This window comes from Triticum aestivum, chromosome 2D (assembly GCF_018294505.1).
Source record: "Triticum aestivum cultivar Chinese Spring chromosome 2D, IWGSC CS RefSeq v2.1, whole genome shotgun sequence".
Lineage (NCBI taxonomy): Eukaryota > Viridiplantae > Streptophyta > Magnoliopsida > Poales > Poaceae > Triticum > Triticum aestivum.
The window spans coordinates 532,368,458-532,394,484 of NC_057799.1; the positions used below are offsets into that span (position 1 = coordinate 532,368,458).

The following is a 26,027-nucleotide window of genomic DNA, read 5'->3' on the forward strand; positions in this document are numbered from 1 at the left end:
TTCACGAACATTGTCGTCGGCCCGAACGTTGTCGCGGTATGTCCGGCTACTCTCGGAGTGCACCTCACCCTCTATGTGTTCGACACACTGTGTGTCTAGTTTTTTATGATTGTTTTGTAGGTAAAACAATGGATTTTGATGGTTCCTCAAATGAGTATGGACCCGCGGAGCATGATGGATTAATTCAAAGGAGTTCTTCAATCTATCGGATTCGGACGAAGAAACGGAGATGATGATGAGCATGAGCATCCAACGGGAAATGAACCGGGAGGTGAAACACATCCTAAACTTTAAGGGTTCAATCAAAGGAAGAAAAGTTCCGAACTAGGATAGACTCTGGAGCACGGCTACTCTATAAGGATTACTTTGATCATGTACCAACAATCCTTAATGAATGGTTTTATGGACGCTTTCGTATGCACAAAACCTTATTTTGGGCATCCCACGTGTCCCACACTTCTGGTCCGGGACACTGAAATTCGGGTCCCACGTGTCATACACATCTCAGTCGACTATCCTGCTGAGTCCTTTGGCCCAAGTCCGTCCGTTTTTCCCCCACCCCTCCGATCCCACCATGGCCACCAACTCCGGCGGCGGGGCCGCCGGCGACCCCGCTGCGTCCTCACCAGCGCCGAGCCAACCACAGCATCCGACACCCCGCATCTCTCACATCGTCCGCACCTACCTCGACCTCTCCTCCAATTCCAAGAAGCGCCGCGCCATCCGTAAGAACCAGCTCAAGCCCGGCGGCGTAGAGACTTCCGCCGCCGGAGAAAACAAGGGATGCGGCCCCTCTGGGGCCGCCTCGTTGGAGCATTCGCGGCTGCTGAGGGAGCTGGGCATCCGGGTCTCCCGCTACACGAACGAGGAGCGCCGCGATATCATCACCCGCTACATGCAGAAGCGGAGCGGCCGCCAGGGCGTTAACCGCGCCGCTGCTAAGGTGGGATTCTTGTGACGTGGTCCCGGTTTGGGGGCTGCTTGGGCCTGGGGAGGTCATGGTTGTCAACTTACTTACTGCTGCCGTTGTTGCCTGCAGGTCCCGTCGAGGCAAGCCCTGGCGGAGCGGCGCCGGAGGGGTGCCGGAGGGCAGTTCCTCGGCAAGGAGGACCCGCAGGTATAATCCGTGACATTTTTGGGATTGCACATTGCAGGCAGGGTAGCGTAGCGGTGCGCTTTGCTTTGCTTTGCCATCATCAAATTGCTTTGCCATCATCAAAGTTTCTGTTTTGGGGATCTGAAATTTCCCCGTTTCTGTTTGAGTTTCTAGATCAGGGAAAGTATGCGGGTGCTTGTTTATATAATCGTTATACAAAGATGAGATTATATGGGCGTGCTTGTTTCTCCCAGACTGCAGATAAACCTGAAGAGAAGGCAGAAGAAGAGCCAGAATTGCCACCAGAAGTTGTTGCGAACGCTGGAGGAGTGCCCATAATTGGAATGGTCTTCGAGAGTGAAGAGAAAGCATGCAAGTATTATGTTAGTTATGCAGGAAATGTGGGATTTAGTGTCCGAAAAGGATTGTGGGATAAAACAGCAAAAAGTGGCAGTAGATCAAGGTTTTATGTCTGTTCCAGAGAGGGCTTTCGCGCAAAGAATTTGCCCAAGAGACCTTACCCGGAGACAAGGACGGGTTGCCCTGCACGATTTTCTATCATGTTAACGCCCAGTGGAAAATACCGAGTGACAGAATTTGTGCAGGATCATAATCACCAGCTTGCTGGTCCAATTGATATTGGGATGCTGAAGTCGCAAAGATTATTGTCCAAGGTTCAATCTGGAAATGGAAATGCCATAAGCATTCCTCCAAGGTACAAGAATTATCTTCGGACCAAGTCTACAAAAGATATGAACGCAGGGGATTTCAGAGATCTTACAGATTATTTTCGAAGTATGAAGAGTGATAATCCATCTTTTTACTATGCCATCCAGGTGGATGAAAATGACAAAGCTGCTAATGTCTTCTGGGCTGATGCAAGATCAATCTTCGACTATCATTATTTCAGTGATGTGATCTGCTTTGATATGACCTACAAACTGAATGACTACAGCAGGCCACTAGCTTTGTTTTTGGGTATGAACCATCATAGGCAAATGGTCATATTTGGTGCTGCTTTCCTGTATGATGAAACGGCTGAATCTTTCAAGTGGCTTCTTGAGACCTTTAAGAGCGCCATGTGTGGGAAACAACCAAAGACAATTTTGACAGATCGATCTGCTGCTTTGAAGGAAGCACTAGACCTCGCTTGGCCTGGTACAGTTCACCGTTATTGCTTGTGGCAAATATACCAGGATGCAGTTAAGTCCTTGGCGCATGTTTTCTGTATTTCAGAAGAATTCACGCATGATTTTAGCCACTGTGTATTTGATGTCGAGGATGGCCAAGAGTTTGTTGAGACATGGAATGTGATAATGGGGAAATACAACCTTAAAGAAAACAAATTGTTAAATGAGCTTTACGAAGACAGAGAAAATTGGGCCTTGCCATATGGCCGACAAATATTCTCTGGGGACATTAAAAGCATGGTACGAGCAGAAACCTTAGGCATAAGAATGAAAGAATACTTGGGTTGTGAGAAAGAGCTATCTCCTTTTTTGAAGTTTTTTGAAAGTTCAGTTGAGAAGAGGAGACAGGAAGAGATACAAGCTGATTACCAAGCCAGCCAAAGGGAACCAAGAACACCTCTGCCACTGCTCTGGCAGGCTGCAAACTTGTATACACCAATAAATTTTGAGTTATTTAGGAAAGAGTATGAAGAGTGCATGGACTATATGGTTTACGGTTGCGGCGAGTTCGGCTCTCTTTCTGAGTATATGATTACTGTTAAAAACAGAACTAAAGAACAACTTGTGCGGTTTGATTCATCAGATGGCACAGTTGCATGCACTTGTAAAAAATTTGAAACTGCTGGAATTTTATGCTGCCATATATTAAAGGTATATGAACTGAAGAATGTTAAAGAGATCCCCCCACAGTATCTTCTTAAGAGATGGAGTAAAGATGCAAAGTTGGGGACCGTTCATGAAATCGATGGGTTTAGTTTTGACAGTCATATAGGATCTTGTGTTCCAGAGCGTTATGCAGCTCTTTGTCGTTTGTTCTATAAGATTGCTTCTAAGGCTGCCGCGAACGTAGAGACATTTTCAATGCTCGCAAGCCAGTCGGATCAACTTAATGAAGGAATTGAACGAACTTTGCAATCAACATTAGCTGCTAAGTCATCTGTTGTCCATTCCATCAAGGATCAGTTAACTCGTATGGTTCAAAATGATTATCCCCTTGGTAATAGCAGTGAGGCTCAGAAATCTACGGGAAAGAAGATGTGTGAAGTTACTTGTCGTGGAAATTGTGAGGAAACCAATAAAAGGCAGAAACAAAGAAAAGGTGTCTCTGCAGTTTATTTCTTTATAGATGTGAACTCTTTTTATACACTTGTACATGTAAATTTAAACATTTTCTTTTGCATGCTATGAAAATAGGGCATTCTGGCGAAGCAGCTGCAGGACCAAGGGAAAGGGAAGTGAATGTTACGGATCAGTTCCTACCAGATCAACCAATGCAGGTGAATTCTTCAACATGAACACACGACTCCTAGTATTTTCATGTGGCCGTGTGAATGTGGTTTAGCTTCTCTCTGTATTGTGCAGGGACATTATGTACTTGGCCACAACTTTGGTCTTGGTACCTCACAGAACCTTCGTGATGATTTGAACCATTTTGGTCAGGTCTGTGTTCATCTCTTGATAACAATGTATAGTCGTGTCGATTAGTTATCAGGTTTATCAGGTTCTTGTGGGCATGCAGGCTTCTGCAGTTCCAACCCTGCAACAGCAGCCATTCCCTGGGAATGGTCAACTAACCGAAACCCAAGTGAGTTGTTTGGAATCAGTGATTGTAAAAGAGAAGCTTATGTTTGATATCTTTTTGAAGCATTTGACCTTTCTTGTCCACTTAATGAAGTAGTAGTTGTTTAATTCTGAAGTCCGGACTCAGGTATGGTTCATACCGTTCTTGATGCCGTAGTTACTGAAGTGAGCGTAAATCTTGCAGGCCTATACTGGTGACATGCACGCATTGCAATTCATGGAGACGAATCCCCAGATCAACCATGAGAATGGAGAGGAGGGTCAGTCGTCGATACCGGTGTGGGATTTTCTCTGATGTATGACTTCACATTACTTGTGTATACCACTACGGCTATTACTTGTGATTGCCTGACCGCAACCTGTCAGCCTGTCCTACATTTGCCACCAGGTTTGAAGAACGTAGAACCACTACTGAGTTTCCATGATGAGTTTTTTCTCCAAATACTGCCGTTTGGCTTAGATAACTGCCGTTCAGTGTAATGCCCTGAGTTATCCTATGCAGTAGTGCAATCCCAAAGGGATCTTTTGTATGTAACTGGCTGCCTTGTACGTAGTACAACATTTGGCTGATTGCCGGAATGCCAAAGAAATGTCAAAAATATATTTCTCATATCCTTTCCCAGCACTCCAGTTCTCCAACATCTGCTGGAATATGGATTGTGAAAAAGCAAAAAAGAAGAAAGACCGAAACTATTCTTTGTTGATTCACAGTGATCAGCAGTATCTCCAATAACAGAATGTACAAGAATGAGTTTGTAACAAGCCAATTCGGCGAGCATGTACAGAACACAGCAAAGCTGTAAGAATCAATTCGGCGAGCATGTACGAACACAGCAAAGCCGTAAGAATCAATTCGGCGAGCATGTACGAACACAGCAAAGCCGAGTCAACTTGACGAGCATGTACACAACACAGCAGGCCTTCACCGTACGCTGCAAGAACGCGCACACAAGAAGCAGAACGTGCTCACCGTGCTCCAGGGTGCCCTGAAAAAGCAGGCGGCATCAGACGAAGAACATCTTGTCCCTGAGATCCGGGTGCACGCGCAGCTCCGGGAACTCGACGGCCTGGAGCTGCGCCTGGAACTGCAGGGACGCCATCCTGCTGTCGTAGTAGTCCCTGCCGCGGTAGGCCGTGATGTCGGCGTACTTGATTGGCGCCGTCAGCGACACTGGCTTGGTGCAGCGCGCGAACACGAAGCACATGCTGTACACCAGCTTCTGCAGGTCCACGGACTGGAAGCCGTGCCCGTTCTTCAGCATGTAGTAGTGCGTCGGCCGGCTCGTCCCGTGCAGCCCGTCGTGGCTGCACAGGAAGAAGTCATCGTGCGACCCGTCGACCACGACTGTGTCGACGACCGTGCCAGGGAGCACATTGCCATTCGTTGTCTGCAGCTCGTTTTCGTCCTTGGGGAACAGCCGCGTGTTGTGCCGCTTCTTGGCCACGACAACTGTGATCGTTGGCGAGTAGTCGTCCTCGCAGATACCCTTCTCCATAGACACTAGCTCCTTGTCAAGGACCATCTTGAACTGCTCGTCGCTCACGCCATCGCGGAAGTAAATGATCTTGTCTGGCTTGAAGCCGCCGTTCCTTTCCATGTAGACTTGGATGAGCTCCTTACACATGGTACCGAGGTTATCGATCTCCTCCGTGCGGTGCCTCTGGGCACGGATTCTCGGCACGTACTGGCTGGCGCTAGGGCAATCCATGGACGCCACAACAGCTGCTATCGACAGACTCACCGTGTCTCCTGGAGGCGGGTGGTTCACGTCCGCGCCGATGAACATGAAGCGTGTGCCAGTCACCATTGGGAGCTCGCGAGATAGCTGCATGTTGCTTCCTCCGAGCTTGCTGTTGATCTTGAGGGCAAGGTTGGACAAGTACTGGTCCTGGCCCTTGCCTTCTTTGTTCGCCAGCTGGGTCAAGAGACACTGGGTCTGGATCCCCAGCTCTATCTCGCAGATCAGCTTCAGCGTCTTGTACCCAGGGTGCAGCTCAGACATCGGGCAGAAGAGGAGCTGCAGCTTCTGCCCCTTCTCCTCCGCAGCCTCCTTCGCTTTGCTAAGCTCACTACGTAGTTTGTCCGGATCAGATAGCACCAACATTGCTGACTTGTGCACAAGGCTTGGCTCACAGGACATCGTAATACCGAGATTATTGCACTTGCTGACAATCTTTGTAATAAAGGCATCCCTGAAACGAGTCTCCTGTCCACTGAAATCGAGCACGCCCCAGCACTTGAGAGACTGGCCTTCAAATATTTTGTGATCCTGGAGGTTCCACTGGCGGTTAGCAAGACGAATACTCAATTCTTTAGAGTCACCCAGTTTTAGCACAGGGGGGAGAAGGATCCTGCCGGTCACTTCTGTCATCTGTGTATCCAATGAAATCTTGAATTGCTCACCTCTGTTTCCTCCTCTGCAAGTAAAATGATCGTTAGTACCCCGTAATAAAAATGAGTTCCTTTCACTAATTATTCATTAAGCATCAGATCCTTTTTTGAAGAAACGCAAAGATCAGTTCCTTCCAAAGAAAGAAAATGACAGCAAATACTTAAGTAAGAATTACATAAGTGGGCAGTGAATTGAAAAATATACTGATAACATAGTTAAACTTCATGTTTATTTCACACACATGTTCTGCTGTAAAGGTATTGTTTACACAGAAGAAAAAGAACTATTGTATTGAACCTCTAGCAAATTATATTGCACTGGAATTACTTTCTGAGCAGCAAGTAAATAGTGTGATATATTAGGTTTCTAGACTGAAAAAAGGAAAGAATGGATGGCCATGCATATGCAGAAGTAGAAGGGCGCCCAAACACAAAATAGTTACCTGCAAGGCCCATCCAATCCATCATTAACCATTCGCTCAATCATAATTTTCCGCTCATCTGATGGGGGTGGCCTCCTCGGTTCCTGGCTGGAATCCTTGGGATACTTCTGACATCTATGAAGCCTACAAAGCTCAATCGGGACATAGTTTGGCTTGTCCGGTCTCTTGCTCAAAACCAAGCATGGAAGCATCTTATACTGAATATCCTCCCCGTACTGCTGACGATAATACTGAACAAGCTCCCAACTCTTATCTACTTTGAACTCCTTGAAGGTTATCTGCTCAGCATTTTCAGCCGTCAAGTTTTGAACCTTGTACTTCCGAACTGTCGGTGCATCCCTTTTTTCTTCAGAGGACTTCTTCTGGTAACTCACGGTAATACACAGGCCTCTGAGCTGACTCTTCAAATATTCCCACTCTTCCTTCTCTAGAGGTGGACTACGGACGTTAAGGTGGTTCCTTCTGCCAAAGCGCTTCAGCAAGTGCTCAACAAGATCCAGAACACGGCTTTCAGGTTTGCAGAAGTCCATAACTGAATAGTCCACACATAAGACTAGCCCTTGCTTGGTGGGTTTTAGGGTCTGCTTGGTTCCCCCTAGAGCTTGGACATGAACATGATTGGAGCCCTCAAGAACTAACCAGTGTGGTGAATATAATGTCTGACCAATGATAATCTTTTCATAGCTGGAGGCCTGACGCACAATGACATCAAGAGCCTGCAAGACATTCCTAGGCACATGCTGATCAGAGCGTAACGGCAGCTCGTCCTTGAACTCTACTGAGGCATTGTAGGCCCGTGACCCAACTGACACAGGGAGGGATAAACCTTCTGGCAGTTTGGCAAAGGAGTACAGATTGCCCTTGCCATCAGAAGCAACTAATGAATGTGGAGATTTCTGCAGCATCTTCAAGAGTTGAGCATTTACAAAATTCTGATCTGCCATGGAGAGCTCCAAGCCTCCTGATGCCTCTGGAGAAACTTGGGCGAGCTTGACACCGTAGTGAAAGACAGTTGATTCCCCAAACTTGATGCTAAAGTGGTTCACCCAAAGTTTGACTTCTACCTCTTCAATGGGACCATTTTTTCTGACTGAAGGGAGGAAAAAGAACAGTTAGAAACAGCAATGTTTTACACAAGGAAAGCAGTAACATAGAATGCTTTTTAAAGAGGGGGACTGTGGGATAAAAAAAAACTACAGTTTCACTAGCAGTTCGGATAGGGCACTACAGTTTCTCAAATTAAAATGCTGAAGTAAATGTAGCTATAAGGAGAGGAAATCACTCAACGTTTCCAACTTCAGATAGTAGATGGTCCCCTGCACTGCAATTTCATTTTAGTTCATACCCTTGCTACTACAAAAAGGTACCCCCAAAAGGCCAAAGTTCTTATCCATGCTGACTCCAAACCATAGCATGAAGCAACCGATCCATTGACGCATGCATGCAAGCCTACTTATGAAATAAAGCATTCCTAAGAAGAAAACCCAAAAGAATCAGATACAGTGAAAACCGTGAGGCTTTCTTGTCTTCTGATGAAGGATTCGGTAGTTCACCGATGTTATAAATGTTATGAAACCACATGGTGACGTACCAAACTACTCAGGTTCCTCTAGTTCTATCTGACAAGATTTCCATTTATCTCATGTGCTGTGCATCCTATCAAACAAGCATCTGCCATCTCAAAATTACGGAACAGAGTTTACTAACAACAGTTTAAAAGTTCAGTTAACATAGTTGAGTTCATCACCACATTATCCTCCCACTTTTTCAAGCAAAACAGGACTGTAATGACCCTATCAAACTAAGAATCAAACGCTTCCTATGGATTCAAGATACAAGAGAATGAGAGGCATCAATAGCTGCCATAAGTACAGCTGTAATACAGACAATGCACCAAAGGGAACTTATCATACAGGGAGATAATCAGATAACTTTCATTCCTATTCACGTGAACCTATAAACCTTGGAGCACACATAGGCATTCATAATACTACAACCGAACTGTATGAAACTTGGGAAACCGCATAATCATGAGACAATGCAGGCATGCAGCACATGGAACTTATCATACAGAGACAATCCTCATTCCAATATATCTAGATCCATAAAAATTGGAGCACATTTGGGCATCCAAAACACTACAAACAGAAACATACAAATACAAAGCACATTATGATGACCATGATCAAAATAAGAAACAATCTAAGATTACACCAATGCAAATGCTACTCTAAATCAGCATGCAACCAACAAAAATTGCAATTACAGGCCCGTAGTTTCAAACAAGATAGCAGTCCACGCTACTAGAACAGGGATGCCTGGACAAACTCGCCTCAGTCAACCACATGTGTGAAATTAAACAGCGATACTCTAATGACTAAACATCACGAAATCATTGATCACTTGATCGATCAACCCCGCCCATGTTTCGAACATTTCAGAGGAACGAACGAATCATGTCAGAGTTCACGAGGCTCGCAAGTACAATCAGGATACAGTACTACAAATGGTGCCCCCAAAAGGCCCAAAGTTCTTCTCCATGCTGACTCCAAACAATAGCATGACGCATTCATGCAAGCCTACTTGTGAAATAACAAATTCATAGAAAAATCCCAAATAGAATCAGATTCAGGTTTTTACTGGTGAAAACTCTGATGCTTTCATGTATTCTTGATAAAGGATACAGTAGTTAAATGATATTCTAAATGTTCGGATACAGTAGTTAAATGATATTCTAAATGTTTGAAACTACAAGGTGACATACCAAACTACCAAGGTTCCTCTAGGGCAATCTGACAGGATTCTTATCCCATATGCTCTGCATCCTCTCAAACAATCATTTGCCATCTCAAAATTGCAGAACAGAGGCTACCAACAACCGTTTAGGAGTTCAGTTCGCATGTAGGCGAGTTCAACACCACATCTTCATCCCACTTTTTCAAGCAATTCAGGATTGTAATGACCCTATCAAGCTAAGAATCAAACGCTTCCTATGGATTCAAGATACAAAAGAATAAGATGTAGGTACAGCTCTAATACAGACAATGCAGCAAAGGGAACTTATCAAACAGATAGATAATCGCCAATCCTGTTATCTCGATCTATAAACCTGGAGTTCATAATACTGCAACAGAACCGTATAAAACTTCAGATACTGCGTAATCATGGAGCAGAAACAAAATACGAAACAATCTGAGATCACACCGACGCAAATGCTCCTCTAAATCAGCACGCGCCAGCCAAAATTGCAATCACAGGCCCGTAATTTGAGAAGGTAAACAGCACGCCTGGAGAAACGCATCGCCCCTATCAACCACATACGTGAAATCAAACAGCGCAGGCCCATGTTTCGAACATTCAGAGGGGAACTACCGAATCATGCCAGAGTTCAGAAGGTTCGCATGTAAATCAGGGAACGGCGCTTACCACCAGGTCGCGACGGGCTCGCCACCTCCTTGGAGGGGATCTTCTTCGCCGACGGTGTCGCGGCGTACTGCTGGGGGTACTTGTCGCGACGCCGCTCTTCTTGCGGCGCGGGGTGGTACCCGCGCCCTCCTCCGTGCCATCTGCTTGGATAGTAGTCATCCCCTCCGCCGCGGCCCTGGTATCCTCCGTAAGGCCCGCCGCCCGCGCCGCGACCCTGCTCTCCCCCATGGTGGTACGGGTCCCGAGGTCCATTACTTCCCGAACCACGCCCTCCTCTTCCTCGGCTTCCGCTTGGATCCCCGCCGCCTCCACCGGGGCTCTGGTATCTTCCGTAAGAGTTGTCGACCCTGCCGTAGTCCTCGCCGCCCGCGCGGCGGTCCCCGCCTCGCGCGTAAGAGCTGGCACCTCGGTCGCGGTCCACGCCGCCTCCGCCGCGGTACTGGCCTAGGCCGCGAGAGGCGCCTCCTCCGCGGTTCTGGTCTCCGACGGGAGCCGAGCCGCCTCCGCGGGTCTCGTCGACCTCATCGCGGGGGCCTCTCCCGCCGGCGGGGGGAGCCGCTCGGCCGCCGCCGCGGCCCCGGCTCCTGCCGCCTCCGCCGCCCCTCTTGTCACCGGAATCTCTCGCTCCGTCGCGGCCTCCGCTGCCGCCGCCGCCGCGTCGGTTAGCCATCTCCACGCCGAGGTGGGGCGGCCGAAGCAGCGACCGATTGGTGGAATTGGGTTGGGTTTTGGGGGGGATTTCCCGAACTTGTGGAAGGGGGGGAGGCGGGGATGGAACGGCTCGGCCGTTGCGAGTGGGACCCGCTACATATAGCGGCGCGAGCCAACGCGAGACGATTTTTGAGGCGAAATGTCGTCTTTACCCCCCTGGTTTTGAACTAGCACGCTACCAGTTTCGACGCCCATTTGCCGGCTGCCGCGCGTCTCGTCGCGTACACACAGACCGATTTTACCATCTTACCCCTCAAGAGTCAACATCCTCTTCTTTCTTTTCCCTTGTCAAAATAAAAAATAACCCTCAAGATCATCATCGATGGACTTCTTTCACTCCTAAGTGTGCTTGCCATCGTTGAATAATTGTCACTGTTTCGTGTTATTATGTCATTGCTGTAAGCTGTATATGTATTTGCTAATCAACATTTATAGTTTTTTTTTAGAGTTGGGTTTGGATCTTACCAAAGTAAAATACATAGTAGGTCATTCAGCTTGCGTCAAAGGTCATATGGTCCTATGATGATTGGTCTTCAGAATACCCTGTTTTTTTGGTAACGCGTAAGAGAATTGTGCCTCGCTTCATTAAGAACAAAAGGAACAAGTACATAAGGTTACATAATGGAACAAAAAAGACGGGTGGATTACTCGTGAACATCCACACCTATACACTTAGATTGTTTAAGACACCGTGCTCCATTCTTTTTTTTTTGCGGAAGAACAATTTGCATTACTCAACCAAACCATCTCAGTCTATGTTACAAAGTTCCAACAAGAATCCGGACCTGAGCCTAACCATGCTGCAATTCTAGGCTCACTCCTACCATACGGTGCCATTGCATCACTAGCACAATTTCAAGTACGCTTGGTGTGAGTAATACAAATTACACGATCCATTTTGCAGTCATTGTTTGTCCTAATCGCCCTTGCGGGCACTAAGATGTTGTTGAAGACTCGCCGATTTCTTTCCTTTCGGAGAGAATGCATTGTCAAAAAGAAGAGGGAGTTTAGTTGGAGAGGTAACAGGCTAGCCTCCGTCCACCATTCCGCTAAATCGTCGTGGGGAGAAGGTGTGGGTTTTCTCATCCGCTAACTTGCAGTACATTGAACCAAACAGACCGGGCATAGGAGCACTAGATAAGGAGGTGGGAGATGGTCTCTAACTCCTGAAGGCAAAGTGGGCAGCATGGCACGTGAGCCAGACTCCTCTCGAGCAGTCGCTTAGAGGTCCAGCAGCGAATTTGAGCACAACCAAGCAAAGAATTTTAGTTGCAACAGGGCACAAGAACCCCACACCTTCTCCGCGCCAGGTATGCTAGTCAAGCTAAACAAGTGTTGGAAATATGCCCTAGAGGCAATAATAAATGGTTATTATTATATATTTTTTTCATGGTAATTGTCTATTATTCATGCTATAATTGTATTGTCCGGAAATCGTAATACATGTGTGAATACATAAACCAGAACCTGTCCCTAGTAAGCCTCTAGTTGACTAGCTCGTTGATCAACAGATAGTCATGGTTTCCTGACTATGGACATTGGATGTCATTGATAATGGGATCACATCATTAGGAGAATGATGAGATGGACAAGACCCAATCCTAAGCATAGCATAAAAGATCGTGTAGTTTCGTTTGCTAGAGCTTTTCCAATGTCAAGTATCTTTTCCTTAGACCATGAGATCGTGCAACTCCCGGATACCGTAGGAGTGCTTTGGGTGTGCCAAACGTCACAACGTAACTGGGTGACTATAAAGGTGCACTACGGGTATCTCCGAAAGTGTCTGTTGGGTTGGCACGGATCGAGACTGGGATTTGTCACTCCGTGTGACGGAGAGGTATCTCTGGGCCCACTCGGTAATGCATCATCATAATGAGCTCAATGTGACTAAGGCATTAGTCACGGGATCATGCATTGCGGTACGAGTAAAGAGACTTGCCGGTAACGAGATTGAACAAGGTATTGGGATACCGACGATCGAATCTCGGGCAAGTAACATACCGTTTGACAAAGGGAATTGCATACGGATTGATTGAATCCTCGACACCGTGGTTCATCCGATGAGATCATCGTGGAACATGTGGGAGCCAACATGGGTATCCAGATCCCGCTGTTGGTTATTGACCGGAGAGGCGTCTCGGTCATGTCTGCATGTCTCCCGAACCCGTAGGGTCTACACACTTAAGGTCCGGTGACGCTAGAGTTGTAGAGATATATGTATGCGGAAACCCAAAAGTTGTTCGGAGTCCCGGATGAGATCCCGGACGTCACGAGAGGTTCCGGAATGGTCCGGAGGTGAAGAATTATATATAGGAAGTCAAGTTTCGGCCACCGGGAAAGTTTCGGGGGTTACCGGTATTGTACCGGGACCACCGGAAGGGTTCCGGGGGTCCACCGGGTGGGGCCACCTGTCCCGGAGGGCCCCGTGGGCTGAAAGTGGAAGGGAACCAGCCCTTAGTGGGCTGGGGCGCCCCCCTTGGGCCTCCCCCCATGCGCCTAGGGTTGGGAACCCTAGGGGGGAGCTTCCCCCTTGCCTTGGGGGGCAAGGCACCCCTTCCCCCCCACTTGGCCGCCGCCCCCCTTGGAGATCTGATCTCCCAAGGGCTGGCGCCCCCCCAGGGGTCCTATAAATAGTGGGGGGAGGGAGGGCAGCAACTTACAGCCTTGGGCGCCTCCCTCCTCCCCTGCAACACCTCTCTCTCTCCCGCAGAAGCTCGGCGAAGTCCTGCCGGAGACCCGCTACATCCACCACCACGTCGTCGTGCTGTTGGATCTTCATCAACCTCTCCTCCCCCCTTGCTGGATCAAGAAGGAGGAGACGTCGCTGCACCGTACGTGTGTTGAACGCGGAGGTGCCGTCCGTTCGGCACTCGGTCATCGGTGATTTGGATCACGGCGAGTACGACTCCGTCATCCACGTTCATTGGAACGCTTCCGCTCGCGATCTACAAGGGTATGTAGATGCACTCCTTTCCCCTCGTTGCTAGTAGACTCCATAGATGCATCTTGATGAGCGTAGGCAAATTTTAAAATTATGCTACGATTCCCAACAACAAGAACACACGATAGGCAATTTTCGCTGAGTAGATACCCGAATCTTTTCACACACACCAAAAAGAGTCAGCCCGACAGACATCAAGTTAGCTTGCCACTGGATCCGAGACAACAACCGCAGACCTGCGCAGTCATGGCCAGAGAGAAGGGTCCTTTGAAATGTCTAATCCACTTGCCTGGGGGGTGGCTTCATGCATGGAGCACATAGAGTGAACAACAAAAGACACCGCATGCACAATATCTGGAGCATTCACAATGGCCATTGTACCCTTAATCCATCAGTCAATCAAGAAAATCACGACACGTCCATTGCGGAGCGTGCAGATATTCGAGGCATATAATAAGGCAGTCGAGTCAGACGAAACATGAACCAGCTGGCCCTAGCAAGAATGCTCTGACCAGTCCTCGAAAGCTAAGAGTAGCGCACCCTCAACGCTTCATTGAGCAAGCCAAGATTATGGATGCCTAGCTGACTCACCTTCGTTGGCCGACGGACGATGTCCCAAACAACTTTGCAATTCATCGATGTAGCGATGTTCTTCTCGCCGTGGATGACTCTTGTCAACGACAACTCATCGGTGTTTGAGATTGTTATTTTTTTCTCAAATATGCGAGTGTGCATATCATATGAGATTGTTATTTATTACTACTTGCAAAGTTTATTGTGTAAAACTGAAGTTGTGACACATGTGATAAGCAATTTAAACAATTCAAAAAAATATAAAACTCCCCATGTGAAAGTTTAGCACCATAAAAATGTGAAAGAAAATGTTAGTATTCGACTTAAAAGTCAAGGGTTTTCTGTTGACCAAAAGGCGGGGCCCGGCGTATACATATATTCCTCCCACGTCTCCCGGTTTTCTGCTCCCTCCCTCCCTCCCTCCCTGGCTCCCTCCTATCCTCCCACAGCCATGACATCTCAAAGGCAAAGTCGCGGCACGGGGAAGCCGGCCGGTGGGTTCGGGTTCTCCATCGCCGGCGACAAGCGCAAGCGTTTGGCGGAGTACCCCTGCGTGTCGCGCCTCCGGCAGCGGCGACTCCTCGTGTTCCTCTGGAGCCACAAATTCTCGCAAACCCTTCGAGCGTACGTACCCCCTGAAAGTGAAAATCCCCGCTTAATTGTTCGATTGATTTGATTTCTAACGCCTGCAAGCAGTGGATTTGTCTACGACTTGCCTGATAATTCGTACCTGCATGCGTGCAGGTTCACCGGTGAGACGGACGCGTTCATGGACGTGATGCATCTGCACAAGCTGGCGCTCCACGGCCAGTGGAGCGAGGCCATCAAATACCTCTCCTGCTTCCTGCCGTCCGACCGTCCGCTGGGCGTCCACGGCCGCGCCCTCCACCACTTCCTCCGCCTGCACAAGGCCATCGACGACATCGTCGCCGGCAAAAAGGACGCCCTCTCCGTGACCGCGGCCGTCAGTGTGTGCTTGGACCGCTTCCCCACTCGCAGCCCTGCCCTCACGAAGCTCCGCATCATCTTCTTGTCCCTCATCGAGTCCAAGACACTAAGGTATCATTCATCCCAGTGACCCAATCAGTTCATCGAGCCTCAGATATATGTCTGCCTATATGAATTGTTTTGTCCTTGAGCCTCACATATGAATATAGATTTATTTTTTAGAGGAGGATTACCCTTGGTCTCTGCATCACCATGATGCACACAACCATCTTTATTAATTATTCATCAGAATGTGATAAAATTAATACAAGGATCAAGCCGAAGCCCTTTTATAGATGAACAAAGTCGCTACACCTACACAAATACGGATGTCTCTTGTCTGCATAACAGATACAATCTAATTCAGATGCCTTAATACCATATGGTCTAGGCGTCCTAAAACATGCACCGCCTGCGCACGCTGAAGGATCCGCCGCCATCATCTTCTGTCATCCCGTCTTCAGGAGGAATCATTGCATAGATCTTGCCAGTCCCATCTGCCGTCGACGTCACCACGACACCACTCAGCGCCACCAGCCTGCGCGCGTCGATAAAACCGTGTCCAACTCTGAGACTTCGCTGCTGCACGCCGCCGAGACCCACCGTCTTCAATGCGGTCGATGTAACACCACTCCACCCGTTGGCCTCTCCAGCGAATCACTGCTCCAAGATGATGCCCCCAGGAGGGAGAACGACATCAAAGTCTCCGTCATCATCCGATCTGGGAGACCCAGATCTAGGGTTTCCGCCGTAACAGCTACCACCTGGAGAAAGAGGGGCACGCCATCTGCAACTGCCGACGCACCCAAGCGGCGCCCATCGCCACATAGCTCTCACGACGCCGCCTTCAAGGACACGGCGCCAAGAGCATCGTCGCCGCCTTAGGGTTTTTACCCGAGAGACCGTGAGGTGAGAAAAGGTAGGGCGGATTCGAACGACATCTCCAAGAAGAAAAATGGCATCGGGTGTTGTCGTCGCGGCCGACATGAGCCGACCTGGGAATTATCCCGATCTGGATCCCCACCTCCCGCTCCATCCCAACCTGGTAACCGGCTAGCAGCACGGCCATGTCCGGTAAGACGGAGTGCACGCAACATGGGTTCGAGGAAGAAGCATCTCGGCGTCGTTGGCCGCCGGGGCACCAACCTGCCGGTGAATGTCCGGTCATCCGGTCTGATCATCGGTAGCCCTCCGGCCCCGCCGCGCCACCGGGCAGGGAGGCCATCCCTGCTGCAAAGGCCACTGCTGGGACGCCGGCCGGCCGCCATGCCGTCGTTGTCCATCAGGGCGCCATGGTCTAGATCGGCGCCGACACGATCCGGGATCACACCCTCGAGATGAGGCGTCCGGCGCCACCCCATAGACTCGAGAGGGGAAGCAGTACCTTCACCGTCGGACGCACGGGCTTTGCCCGGGCTAGGGCCCCTCGGTCGCCCGCGCGGGGGGCGACGGATCACTTAATGTGTCTTGGAAAACAACGAAAATCCCTTCAATAATGGAGTTCAAGCATTTGCGTGTTATGGACTTTGGAGCCGATATGAATATAGATGTATCGTGTTTGGAAATGCAGGGATTCCGTGGACCTGATGCGGCTGAGGTGCGAGGCTTCATCGATCATGCATGACTTGGTTACTCAGACTTCAGAGTTGAAAGACTATATGCGCCCCTGCGGCGGGTCAATGGATCCCCAGAACGTACTTCCCCTCGGATTCGGCCACGCTAGGTACGCTACTGACCCCTCTCAGTTTCTTGGCTCGATTCCTTACTAGCCAGTGACCGTCAGTTTGATTGCGCATCTGCTTGCTAGTTTACGTCCGAGGCGACACCTGAAGAAACAGGGCGGCCAGGTCCCGGCGTCTGTGGTTGCCGGGCTTTATCTTCAGAAGAAGAAGATGTATCTGCATCATAGATTTCTTTGCACAAACTGAAATACTCTTCAGTTCTGTTTTATCTTTCCCAACTCTAGGTGGTACTCTAACTAATTACAGATATGTTCCCTGCTTTGTGCAGGCTGCCCTCTTCTTCAAGTGATCGCTCTCAGGGGTTAACTAGGGGTATTTAACTATTTATACTTATCATCATAGACATCTTGTGGCTGCCTCCTACCAATTGTTTGTGTTCTCTGCTTATTAATAACTAACATGTTTTTTCTCCTCTGTCTCTCAATGCCAGAAGCCTTAGTTAAGGCTAAGGAATGGTTGGTGGAACTTGTTGGTAAAGAACTGCTCTCTGCTCTAGCTCTATTTTCTGTTTTTACTTTATAACATAGTGTCAACAGTTGCATTTGTGCTCAAATTCTTGTTGATTAGGATTTGCACAATAGCAACTGGTAAACTTATCTCATCTTCAGGTAAAAGTGTGGAAGCTGGTCAGCCGCGTCAAGGAGCTTCAGTTCAATCGACATGTAGCAGAGGTAACTTCCACTCTTTTCTCATCTACTAGACCTTTAGCTCGACCCCATTTCAAAAAAGCATTTAGTTTAGCTCTGTTGATAAAAAAAGGCCTGACTACAGCTTGGTTTAGAGATTGTTTTTTTTAAAGGACGCTTTATTACTTAAAAGGTTTAAGCATTACATCCAGCCTCTGCATAATTAAGATGCACACAGCCACACAAAGTCCTCTGCAAGAACGAAAAATAGATAGGCGGAATACAAATATAGAGTCTGTATAACGCCTAAAGCGGAGGTGGGCCAATCCTATGATCATGTTGCCACCCATGTTGGATAAAAGTATCCCTCGCCGTATCCTCCAATCGTGTACACACCTCCGTAAATAGGTCTCGATTCTCCACGCGTTGTAGAAAGGACCATAAACAAAGAGTCCCGGTACATCTGTAGATAACCTGCATTAGAGAAGTACTTTTATCGTTAAAAACCTTATCATTTCTACATAGCCAAAGCGACCAAATAACGGCTAGCGCTCCCACCCTAAGAAGAGTTCTAAACCTGTGATCAATCCCATGTAACCAGTTGCCAAATACATTGGCAACACTACAAGGAGGATACAAGCCAGAAGCTATCTGGATGACTGATCATATAGCCGAGCCAATTTGCATTGGAAGAATAAATGCTTTATTGTCTCATCATGATGACAAAAAACACATCGCGGACTTCCATGCCAATTCCTCTTGATAAGGTTATCTTTAGTATGAATGACTCCGCGACGAAGATACCATGCAAATATTTTATTCTTAAGAGGTATCTTCATCTTCCAGATCTTCTTATTATTATCAACTGGCACATCAGACTGGATTAACGCTCTATACATAGACTCCACTGAGAATTTTCCATTCTCATGTAGGTTCCATCGAAATACATCAGACCCATATGACAATTGCACCGTGGACAACCGTTGAAGCAGGATGTACCACGATTGGAGTCTAGGTCCAATTAAATCTCTTCTGAACGTCACATTTGGCGGAAATGATTCCATTACAGTGGCAATAGTATCACCCTTGTGACGCACAATGTTGTACAGAGCCGGATATTGTTCCCGGAGTGTGGCATTTCCTAGCCACTTGTCCTCCCAGGATCTAATTTCCGAGCCGTCCTTAATCGAGAAGGATCCATAGGAGAAGAAATATTTCTTCGTAGCCATTAGACCCGCCCAAAAGTGAGAATCCTCAGGCTTCCAGTATACTTGGGATACCGCCTTGGAGCCCACATATTTCCTCCTCAGGAGGGTTTTCCATACACCATTTTTGGTCAGTAATTTAAACAACCATTTGCCGAGGAGGGCCCTATTCTTAACCTCAAGGTCATGAATGCCCAACCCGCCTTGGTCATTGGGACGACAAACCACACTCCATTTAGCCAGTCGATATTTCTTTCGCTCGCTATCTCCTTGCCAAAAGAATCTTGATCGAAAATAATCCAATCTATGTAAAACTCCTTTTGGCAACTGGAAGAAGGAAATCATATATAGTACCATATTACTTAGTACTGAGTTTATGAGGACCAATCTTCCACCTAGAGACAACAATTTACCTTTCCAACTGCTAAGTCTTTTTTGCAGCCTCTCCTCAACATGTTTCCATTCAACATTTGTGAGTCTTCGATAATGTATCGGTATCCCCAAATATGTGATCGGAAACTGGCCCAACCCACATCCGAACAGTTCAGCGTACAGGTGGGCCTCGTCTTGAGCCTCGCCAAAACAAAACAATTCACTTTTATGAAAGTTGATCTTCAGACCTGAGAGTTGCTCGAATGCTGATAAAATTAATTTCAGATTTCTCGCTTTCTCGAGGTCATGATCCATGAAGAGAATCGTATCGTCGGCATATTGAAGTATAGAGAGACCACCATCAACTAGATGACTTACTACTCCATCAATTTGGCCATCAACCTTGGCACGCTCAATCATGACCGCTAGCATATCCGCCACTATATTGAATAGCATGGGCGATACCGAGTCACCTTGTCGCAGTCCCTTCTTTGTTTGGAAATAGTGTCCAACGTCATCATTGACCTTAATGGCAACACTACCTCCAGAAACGAAGCTATGGACCATAGCGCACCACTCTGCAGAAAATCCTTTCATTCTGAGAGTCTGTTGAAGAAATGGCCATTTGACTTTGTCATACGCTTTTTCAAAGTCTATTTTGAGTACCACCCCATTCAACTTTTTCCGATGTAATTCATTGACTGTTTCATGAAGGATAACAACTCCATCTAGGATGTTTCTTCCTTGCATAAAAGCAGTCTGTGAAGGACGAATCACATGTTCAACAACCGAATTTAGCCTAATAGTCGCAACCTTTGTGAATATTTTAAAACTAACATTAAGGAGGCAAATAGGTCTATATTGTTGTATCCTTTCAGCCTCACTAACCTTAGGTAATAAAATAATCTCACCAAAGTTTAAGCGAAACAATTCCAGATGGCAGCATGTAGGTCGCTAAACAAAAGTAGGAGATCCGACTTGATGACTTCCCAGAAGTTCTGGTAGAACTCAGGGGAAAACCATCTGGACCCGGGGCTTTGTTGTGCTCCATTAGGAAAACCGCCTTTCTAACTTCCTCCTCAGAGTATGGGGCTGTTAGAAGGTCGTTTTCCTCATCAGAGACCTGTGGGATGTCATCCGTTCGGGACTCATCCATTGAGAAGTTACCTTCCTCTGGGGCTCCGAACAAATTTTTATAATAATTAATGATATAAGATTTAAGTTGCTCATGTCCCTCAATCATGCCCTCATCCTGTTGTAGGGAATGAATAATTTTCTTCCAGTGTCTGCCATTGGCAACTCCATGGAAAAATCTAGTATTCGAATCACCTTTCAGGATAAATTGAGAGTTACTATGTTGGTACCATTTGAGTTCCTCCTCACGCAGCATGCTAGCTATCTGTGCATTCGAATGACTCTTGATCTCGATTTCATGCTCAGATAGAGGTCTAACCTCTGCCAAGGCTTCTAATTCATCAATGATAGACGAAAGACGAAGCTTCTCCTTTTTGAGGATACCCGCAGTGTGCCTAGCCCAACCACTAAGGAACTTACGTAATGCACGAATTTTGTTGTTCCATTTGTGTATTGGGGTAAGCCTGTTGGGGATCGTTGCAGAATTTTAAAATTTTCTACGCATCACCAAGATCCATCTATGGAGTTTACTAGCAACGAGAAGGAAGGAGTGCATCTACATACCCTTGTAGATCGTGAGCGGAAGCGTTCAAGTGAACGGGGTTGATGGAGTCGTACTCGTCGTGATCCAAATCACCGATGACCGAGCGCCGAACGGACGGCACCTCCGCATTCAACACACGTAAGGAGCAGCGACGTCTCCTCCTTCTTGATCCAGCAAGGGGAAAGTAGAGGTTGATGGAGATCCAGCAGCACGACGGCGTGGTGGTGGAAGTAGCGGGGATCCCGGCAGGGCTTCGCCAAGCGCAAGCGGGAGGGAGAGGTGTCACGGGAGGGAGAGGGAGGCGCCAGGGGCTAGGGTACTGCTGCCCTCCCTCCCCCCACTATATATAGGCCCCCTGGGGGCGCCAGCCCTGGAAACCCATCTACATGGGGGGGCGGCGGCCAAGGGGGGAAACTTGCCCCCCAAGCCAGGTGGGGCGCCCCCCACCCCCAGGGTTTCCAACCCTAGGCGCAGGGGGAGGCCCATGGGGGGCGCACCAGCCCACCAGGGGCTGGTTCCCCTCCCACTTCAGCCCATGGGGCCCTCCGGGATAGGTGGCCTCACCCGGTGGACCCCCGGGACCCTTCCGGTGGTCCCGGTACAATACTGATAACCCCCGAAACTTTCCCGGTGGCCGAAACTGGACTTCCTATATATAATTCTTCACCTCCGGACCATTCCGGAACTCCTCGTGACGTCCGGGATCTCATCCGGGGCTCCGAACAACTTTCAGGTTTCCGCATACTAATATCTCTACAACCCTAGCGTCACCGAACCTTAAGTGTGTAGACCCTACGGGTTCGGGAGACATGCAGACATGACCGAGACGCCTCTCCGGTCAATAACCAACAGCGGGATCTGGATACCCATGTTGGCTCCCACATGTTCCACGATGATCTCATCGGATGAACCACGATGTCGAGGATTCAATCAATCCCGTATACAATTCCCTTTGTCAATCGGTACGTTACTTGCCCGAGATTCGATCGTCGGTATCCCAATACCTTGTTCAATCTCGTTACCGGCAAGTCACTTTACTCGTACCGTAATGCATGATCCGGTGGCTAACTCCTTAGTCACATTGAGCTCATCATGATGATGCATTACCGAGTGGGCCCAGAGATACCTCTCCGTCATACGGAGTGACAAATCCCAGTCTCGATCCGTGCCAACCCAACAGACACTTTCGGAGATACCCGTAGTGCACCTTTATAGTCACCCAGTTACGTTGTGACGTTTGGTACACCCAAAGCACTCCTATGGTATCCGGGAGTTGCACGATCTCATGGTCTAAGGAAATGATACTTGACATTGGAAAAGCTCTAGCAAACGAACTACACGATCTTTTGTGCTATGCTTAGGATTGGGTCTTGTCCATCACATCATTCTCCTAATGATGTGATCCCGTTATCAATGACATCCAATGTCCATAGTCAGGAAACCATGACTATCTGTTGATCAACGAGCTAGTCAACTAGAGGCTCACTAGGGACATGTTGTGGTCTATGTGTTCACACATGTATTACGATTTCCGAATAACACAATTATAGCATGAACAATAGACAATTATCATGAACAAGGAAATATAATAATAACCATTTTATTATTGCCTCTAGGGCATATTTCCGACAGTCTCCCACTTGCACTAGAGTTAATAATCTAGTTACATTGTGATGAATCGAACACCCATAGAGTTCTGGTGTTGATCATGTTTTGCTCTAGGGAGAGGTTTAGTCAACGGATCTGCTACATTCAGGTCCGTATGTACTTTACAAATATCTATGTCTCCATTCTGAACACTTTCACGAATGGAGTTGAAGCGACGCTTGATATGCCTGGTCTTCCTGTGAAACCTGGGCTCCTTGGCAAGGGCAACAACTCCAGTGTTGTCACAGAAGAGAGTCATCGGGCCCGACGCATTGGGAATCACCCCTAGGTCAGTAATGAACTCCTTCATCCAGATTGCTTCTTGCGCTGCCTCTGAGGCCGCCATGTACTCCGCATCACATGTAGATCCCGCCACGACGCTTTGCTTGCAACTGCACCAGCTTACTGCCCCTCCATTCAAAATATACACGTATACGGTTTGTGACTTCGAGTCATCCAGATCTGTGTCGAAGCTAGCGTCGACGTAACCCTTTACGACGAGCTCTTCGTCACCTCCATATACGAGAAACATATCCTTAGTCCTTTTCAGGTACTTCAGGATATTCTTGACCGCTATCCAGTGTTCCATGCCGGGATTACTTTGGTACCTTCCTACCAAACTTACGGCAAGGTTTACATCAGGTCTGGTACACAGCATGGCATACATAATAGACCCTATGGCCGAGGCATAGGGGATGACACTCATCTTTTCTCTATCTTCTGCCGTGGTTGGGCATTGAGCCGTGCTCAATTGCACACCTTGCAATACAGGCAAGAACCCCTTCTTGGACTGATCCATATTGAACTTCTTCAATATCTTGTCAAGGTACGTACTCTGTGAAAGACCAATGAGGCGTCTTGATCTATCTCTATAGATCTTGATGCCTAATATATAAGCAGCTTCTCCAAGGTCCTTCATTGAAAAACATTTATTCAAATAGGCCTTTATACTTTCCAAGAATTCTATATCATTTCCCATCAATAGTATGTCATCCACATATAATAAGAGAAATGCTACAGAGCTCCCACTCACTTTCTTGTAAACACAGGCTTCTCCATAAGTCTGTGTAAATCCAAACGCTTTGATCATCTCATCAAATCGAATGTTCCAACTCCGAGATGCTTGCACCAGCCCATAGATGGAGCGCTGGACCTTGCATACCTTGTTAGCATTCTTAGGATCGACAAAACCTTCCGGCTGCATCATATACAATTCTTCCTTAAGAAAATCGTTAAGGAATGCCGTTTTGACGTCCATTTGCCATATCTCATAATCATAGAATGTGGCAATAGCTAACATGATTCGGACGGACTTCAGCTTCGCTACGGGTGAGAAAGTCTCATCGTAGTCAACCCCTTGAACTTGTCGATAACCCTTAGCGACAAGTCCAGCCTTATAGATGGTCACATTACCATCCGCGTCTGTCTTCTTCTTAAAGATCCATTTATTTTCTATGGCTCGCCGATCATCGGGCAAGTCAATCAAAGTCCATACTTCGTTTTCATACATGGATCCTATCTCGGATTTCATGGCTTCTAGCCATTTGTCGAAATCCGGGCCCGCCATCGCTTCTTCATAGTTCGAAGGTTCACCGTTGTCCAACAACATGATTTCCAGGACAGGGTTGTCGTACCACTCTGGTGCGGAATGTGTCCTTGTGGACCTACGAAGTTCAGCAGTAACTTGATCCGAAGCTTCATGATCATCATCATTAACTTCCTCCCCAGTGGGTGTAGGCACCACAGGAACATCTTCCCGCGCTGCGCTACTTTCCGGTTCGGAAGGGGTGACTATCACCTCATCAAGTTCCACTTTCCTCCCACTCAATTCTTTCGAGAGAAACTCTTTCTCCAGAAAGGACCCATTTTTGGCAACAAAGACCTTGCCTTCGGATCTGAGGTAGAAGGTATACCCAATGGTTTCCTTAGGGTATCCTATGAAGACGCATTTCTCCGACTTGGGTTCGAGCTTTTCAGGTTGAAGTTTCTTGACATAAGCATCGCATCCCCAAACTTTTAGAAACGACAGCTTAGGTTTCTTCCCAAACCATAATTCATACGGTGTCATCTCAACGGATTTCGACGGAGCCCTATTTAAAGTGAATGCGGCAGTCTCTAAAGCATAGCCCCAAAATGAGAGCGGTAGATCGGTAAGAGACATCATAGATCGCACCATATCCAATAGAGTGCGATTACGACGTTCGGACACACCATTTCGCTGAGGTGTTCCAGGCGGCGTGAGTTGTGAAACTATTCCACATTTCCTTAAGTGTGTGCCAAATTCGTGACTTAAATATTCCCCTCCACGATCTGATCGTAGGAACTTTATTTTCCTGTCACGTTGATTCTCAACCTCACTCTGAAATTCCTTGAACTTTTCAAAGGTTTCATACTTGTGTTTCATTAGGTAGACATACCCATATCTACTTAAGTCATCAGTGAGAGTGAGAACATAACGATAGCCACCGCGAGCCTCAACACTCATTGGACCGCACACATCAGTATGTATGATTTCCAATAAGTTGGTTGCTCGCTCCATCGTTCCGGAGAACGGAGTCTTGGTCATCTTACCCATGAGGCATGGTTCGCACGTGTCAAATGATTCGTAATCAAGAGACTCCAAAAGTCCATCTGCATGGAGGTTCTTCATGCGCTTGACACCAATGCGACCAAGGCGGCAGTGCCACAAGTATGTGGGACTATCGTTATCAACTTTACATCTTTTGGTATTCACACTATGAATATGTGTAACATCACGTTCGAGATTCATTAAGAATAAACCATTGACCAGCGGGGCATGACCATAAAAACATATCTCTCATATAAATAGAACAACCATTATTCTCGGATTTAAATGAGTAGCCTTCTCGCATTAAACGAGATCCAGATACAATGTTCATGCTCAAAGCTGGCACTAAATAACAATTGTTGAGGTTTAAAACTAATCCCGTAGGTAAATATAGAGGCAGCGTGCCGACAGCGATCACATCGACCTTGGAACCATTCCCGACGCGCATCGTCACCTCGTCCTTCGCCAGTCTCCGCTTATTCCGCAGCTCCTGTTTTGAGTTACAAATATGAGCAACCGCACCGGTATCAAATACCCAGGAGCTACTACGAGTACTGGTAAGGTACACATCAATTACATGTATATCACATATACCTTTGGTGTTGCCGGCCTTCTTGTCTGCTAAGTATTTGGGGTAGTTCCGCTTCTAGTGACCACTTCCTTTGCAATAAAAGCACTCAGTCTCAGGCTTGGGTCCATTCTTTGACTTCTTCCCGGCAACTGGCTTACCGGGCGCGGCAACTCCCTTGCCGTCCTTCTTGAAGTTCTTCTTACCCTTGCCTTTCTTGAACTTAGTGGTTTTATTCACCATCAACACTTGATGTTCCTTTTTGATCTCCACCTCCGCT

At 47.5% G+C, this 26,027-nt stretch overlaps 2 protein-coding genes across 3 annotated transcripts; one reads left to right on the forward strand and one right to left on the reverse strand.

Annotated features, from left to right (window-relative positions):
• Nucleotides 1-531: 531 nt before the first annotated feature.
• LOC123054271 (protein FAR1-RELATED SEQUENCE 5) lies at nucleotides 532-4,477 on the forward strand. 2 transcript variants are annotated; one of them, XM_044478004.1, is made up of 8 exons: nucleotides 532-943; nucleotides 1,040-1,117; nucleotides 1,351-3,385; nucleotides 3,481-3,563; nucleotides 3,649-3,726; nucleotides 3,806-3,871; nucleotides 4,052-4,163; nucleotides 4,256-4,477. In XM_044478004.1, exons 1-7 carry the CDS (start codon nucleotides 575-577, stop codon nucleotides 4,160-4,162), a joined length of 2,820 nt encoding a protein of 939 aa, XP_044333939.1. In that variant the 5' UTR covers nucleotides 532-574; the 3' UTR covers nucleotide 4,163; nucleotides 4,256-4,477. The 2 variants fall into 2 exon arrangements, with proteins under 2 accessions (XP_044333939.1, XP_044333938.1); XM_044478003.1 differs by having other exon boundaries at nucleotides 4,052-4,477.
• A 77-nt stretch (nucleotides 4,478-4,554) lies between these two features.
• Nucleotides 4,555-10,893, reverse strand: LOC123054270 (protein argonaute 2). Its single transcript, XM_044478002.1, has 3 exons — nucleotides 10,129-10,893; nucleotides 6,703-7,792; nucleotides 4,555-6,285 (listed from the first exon to the last, which is right to left on the reverse strand). The coding sequence occupies exons 1-3, from the start codon at nucleotides 10,796-10,798 to the stop codon at nucleotides 4,872-4,874; spliced, it is 3,174 nt and encodes a 1,057-aa protein (XP_044333937.1). The 5' UTR covers nucleotides 10,799-10,893; the 3' UTR covers nucleotides 4,555-4,871.
• Nucleotides 10,894-26,027: the final 15,134 nt, after the last annotated feature.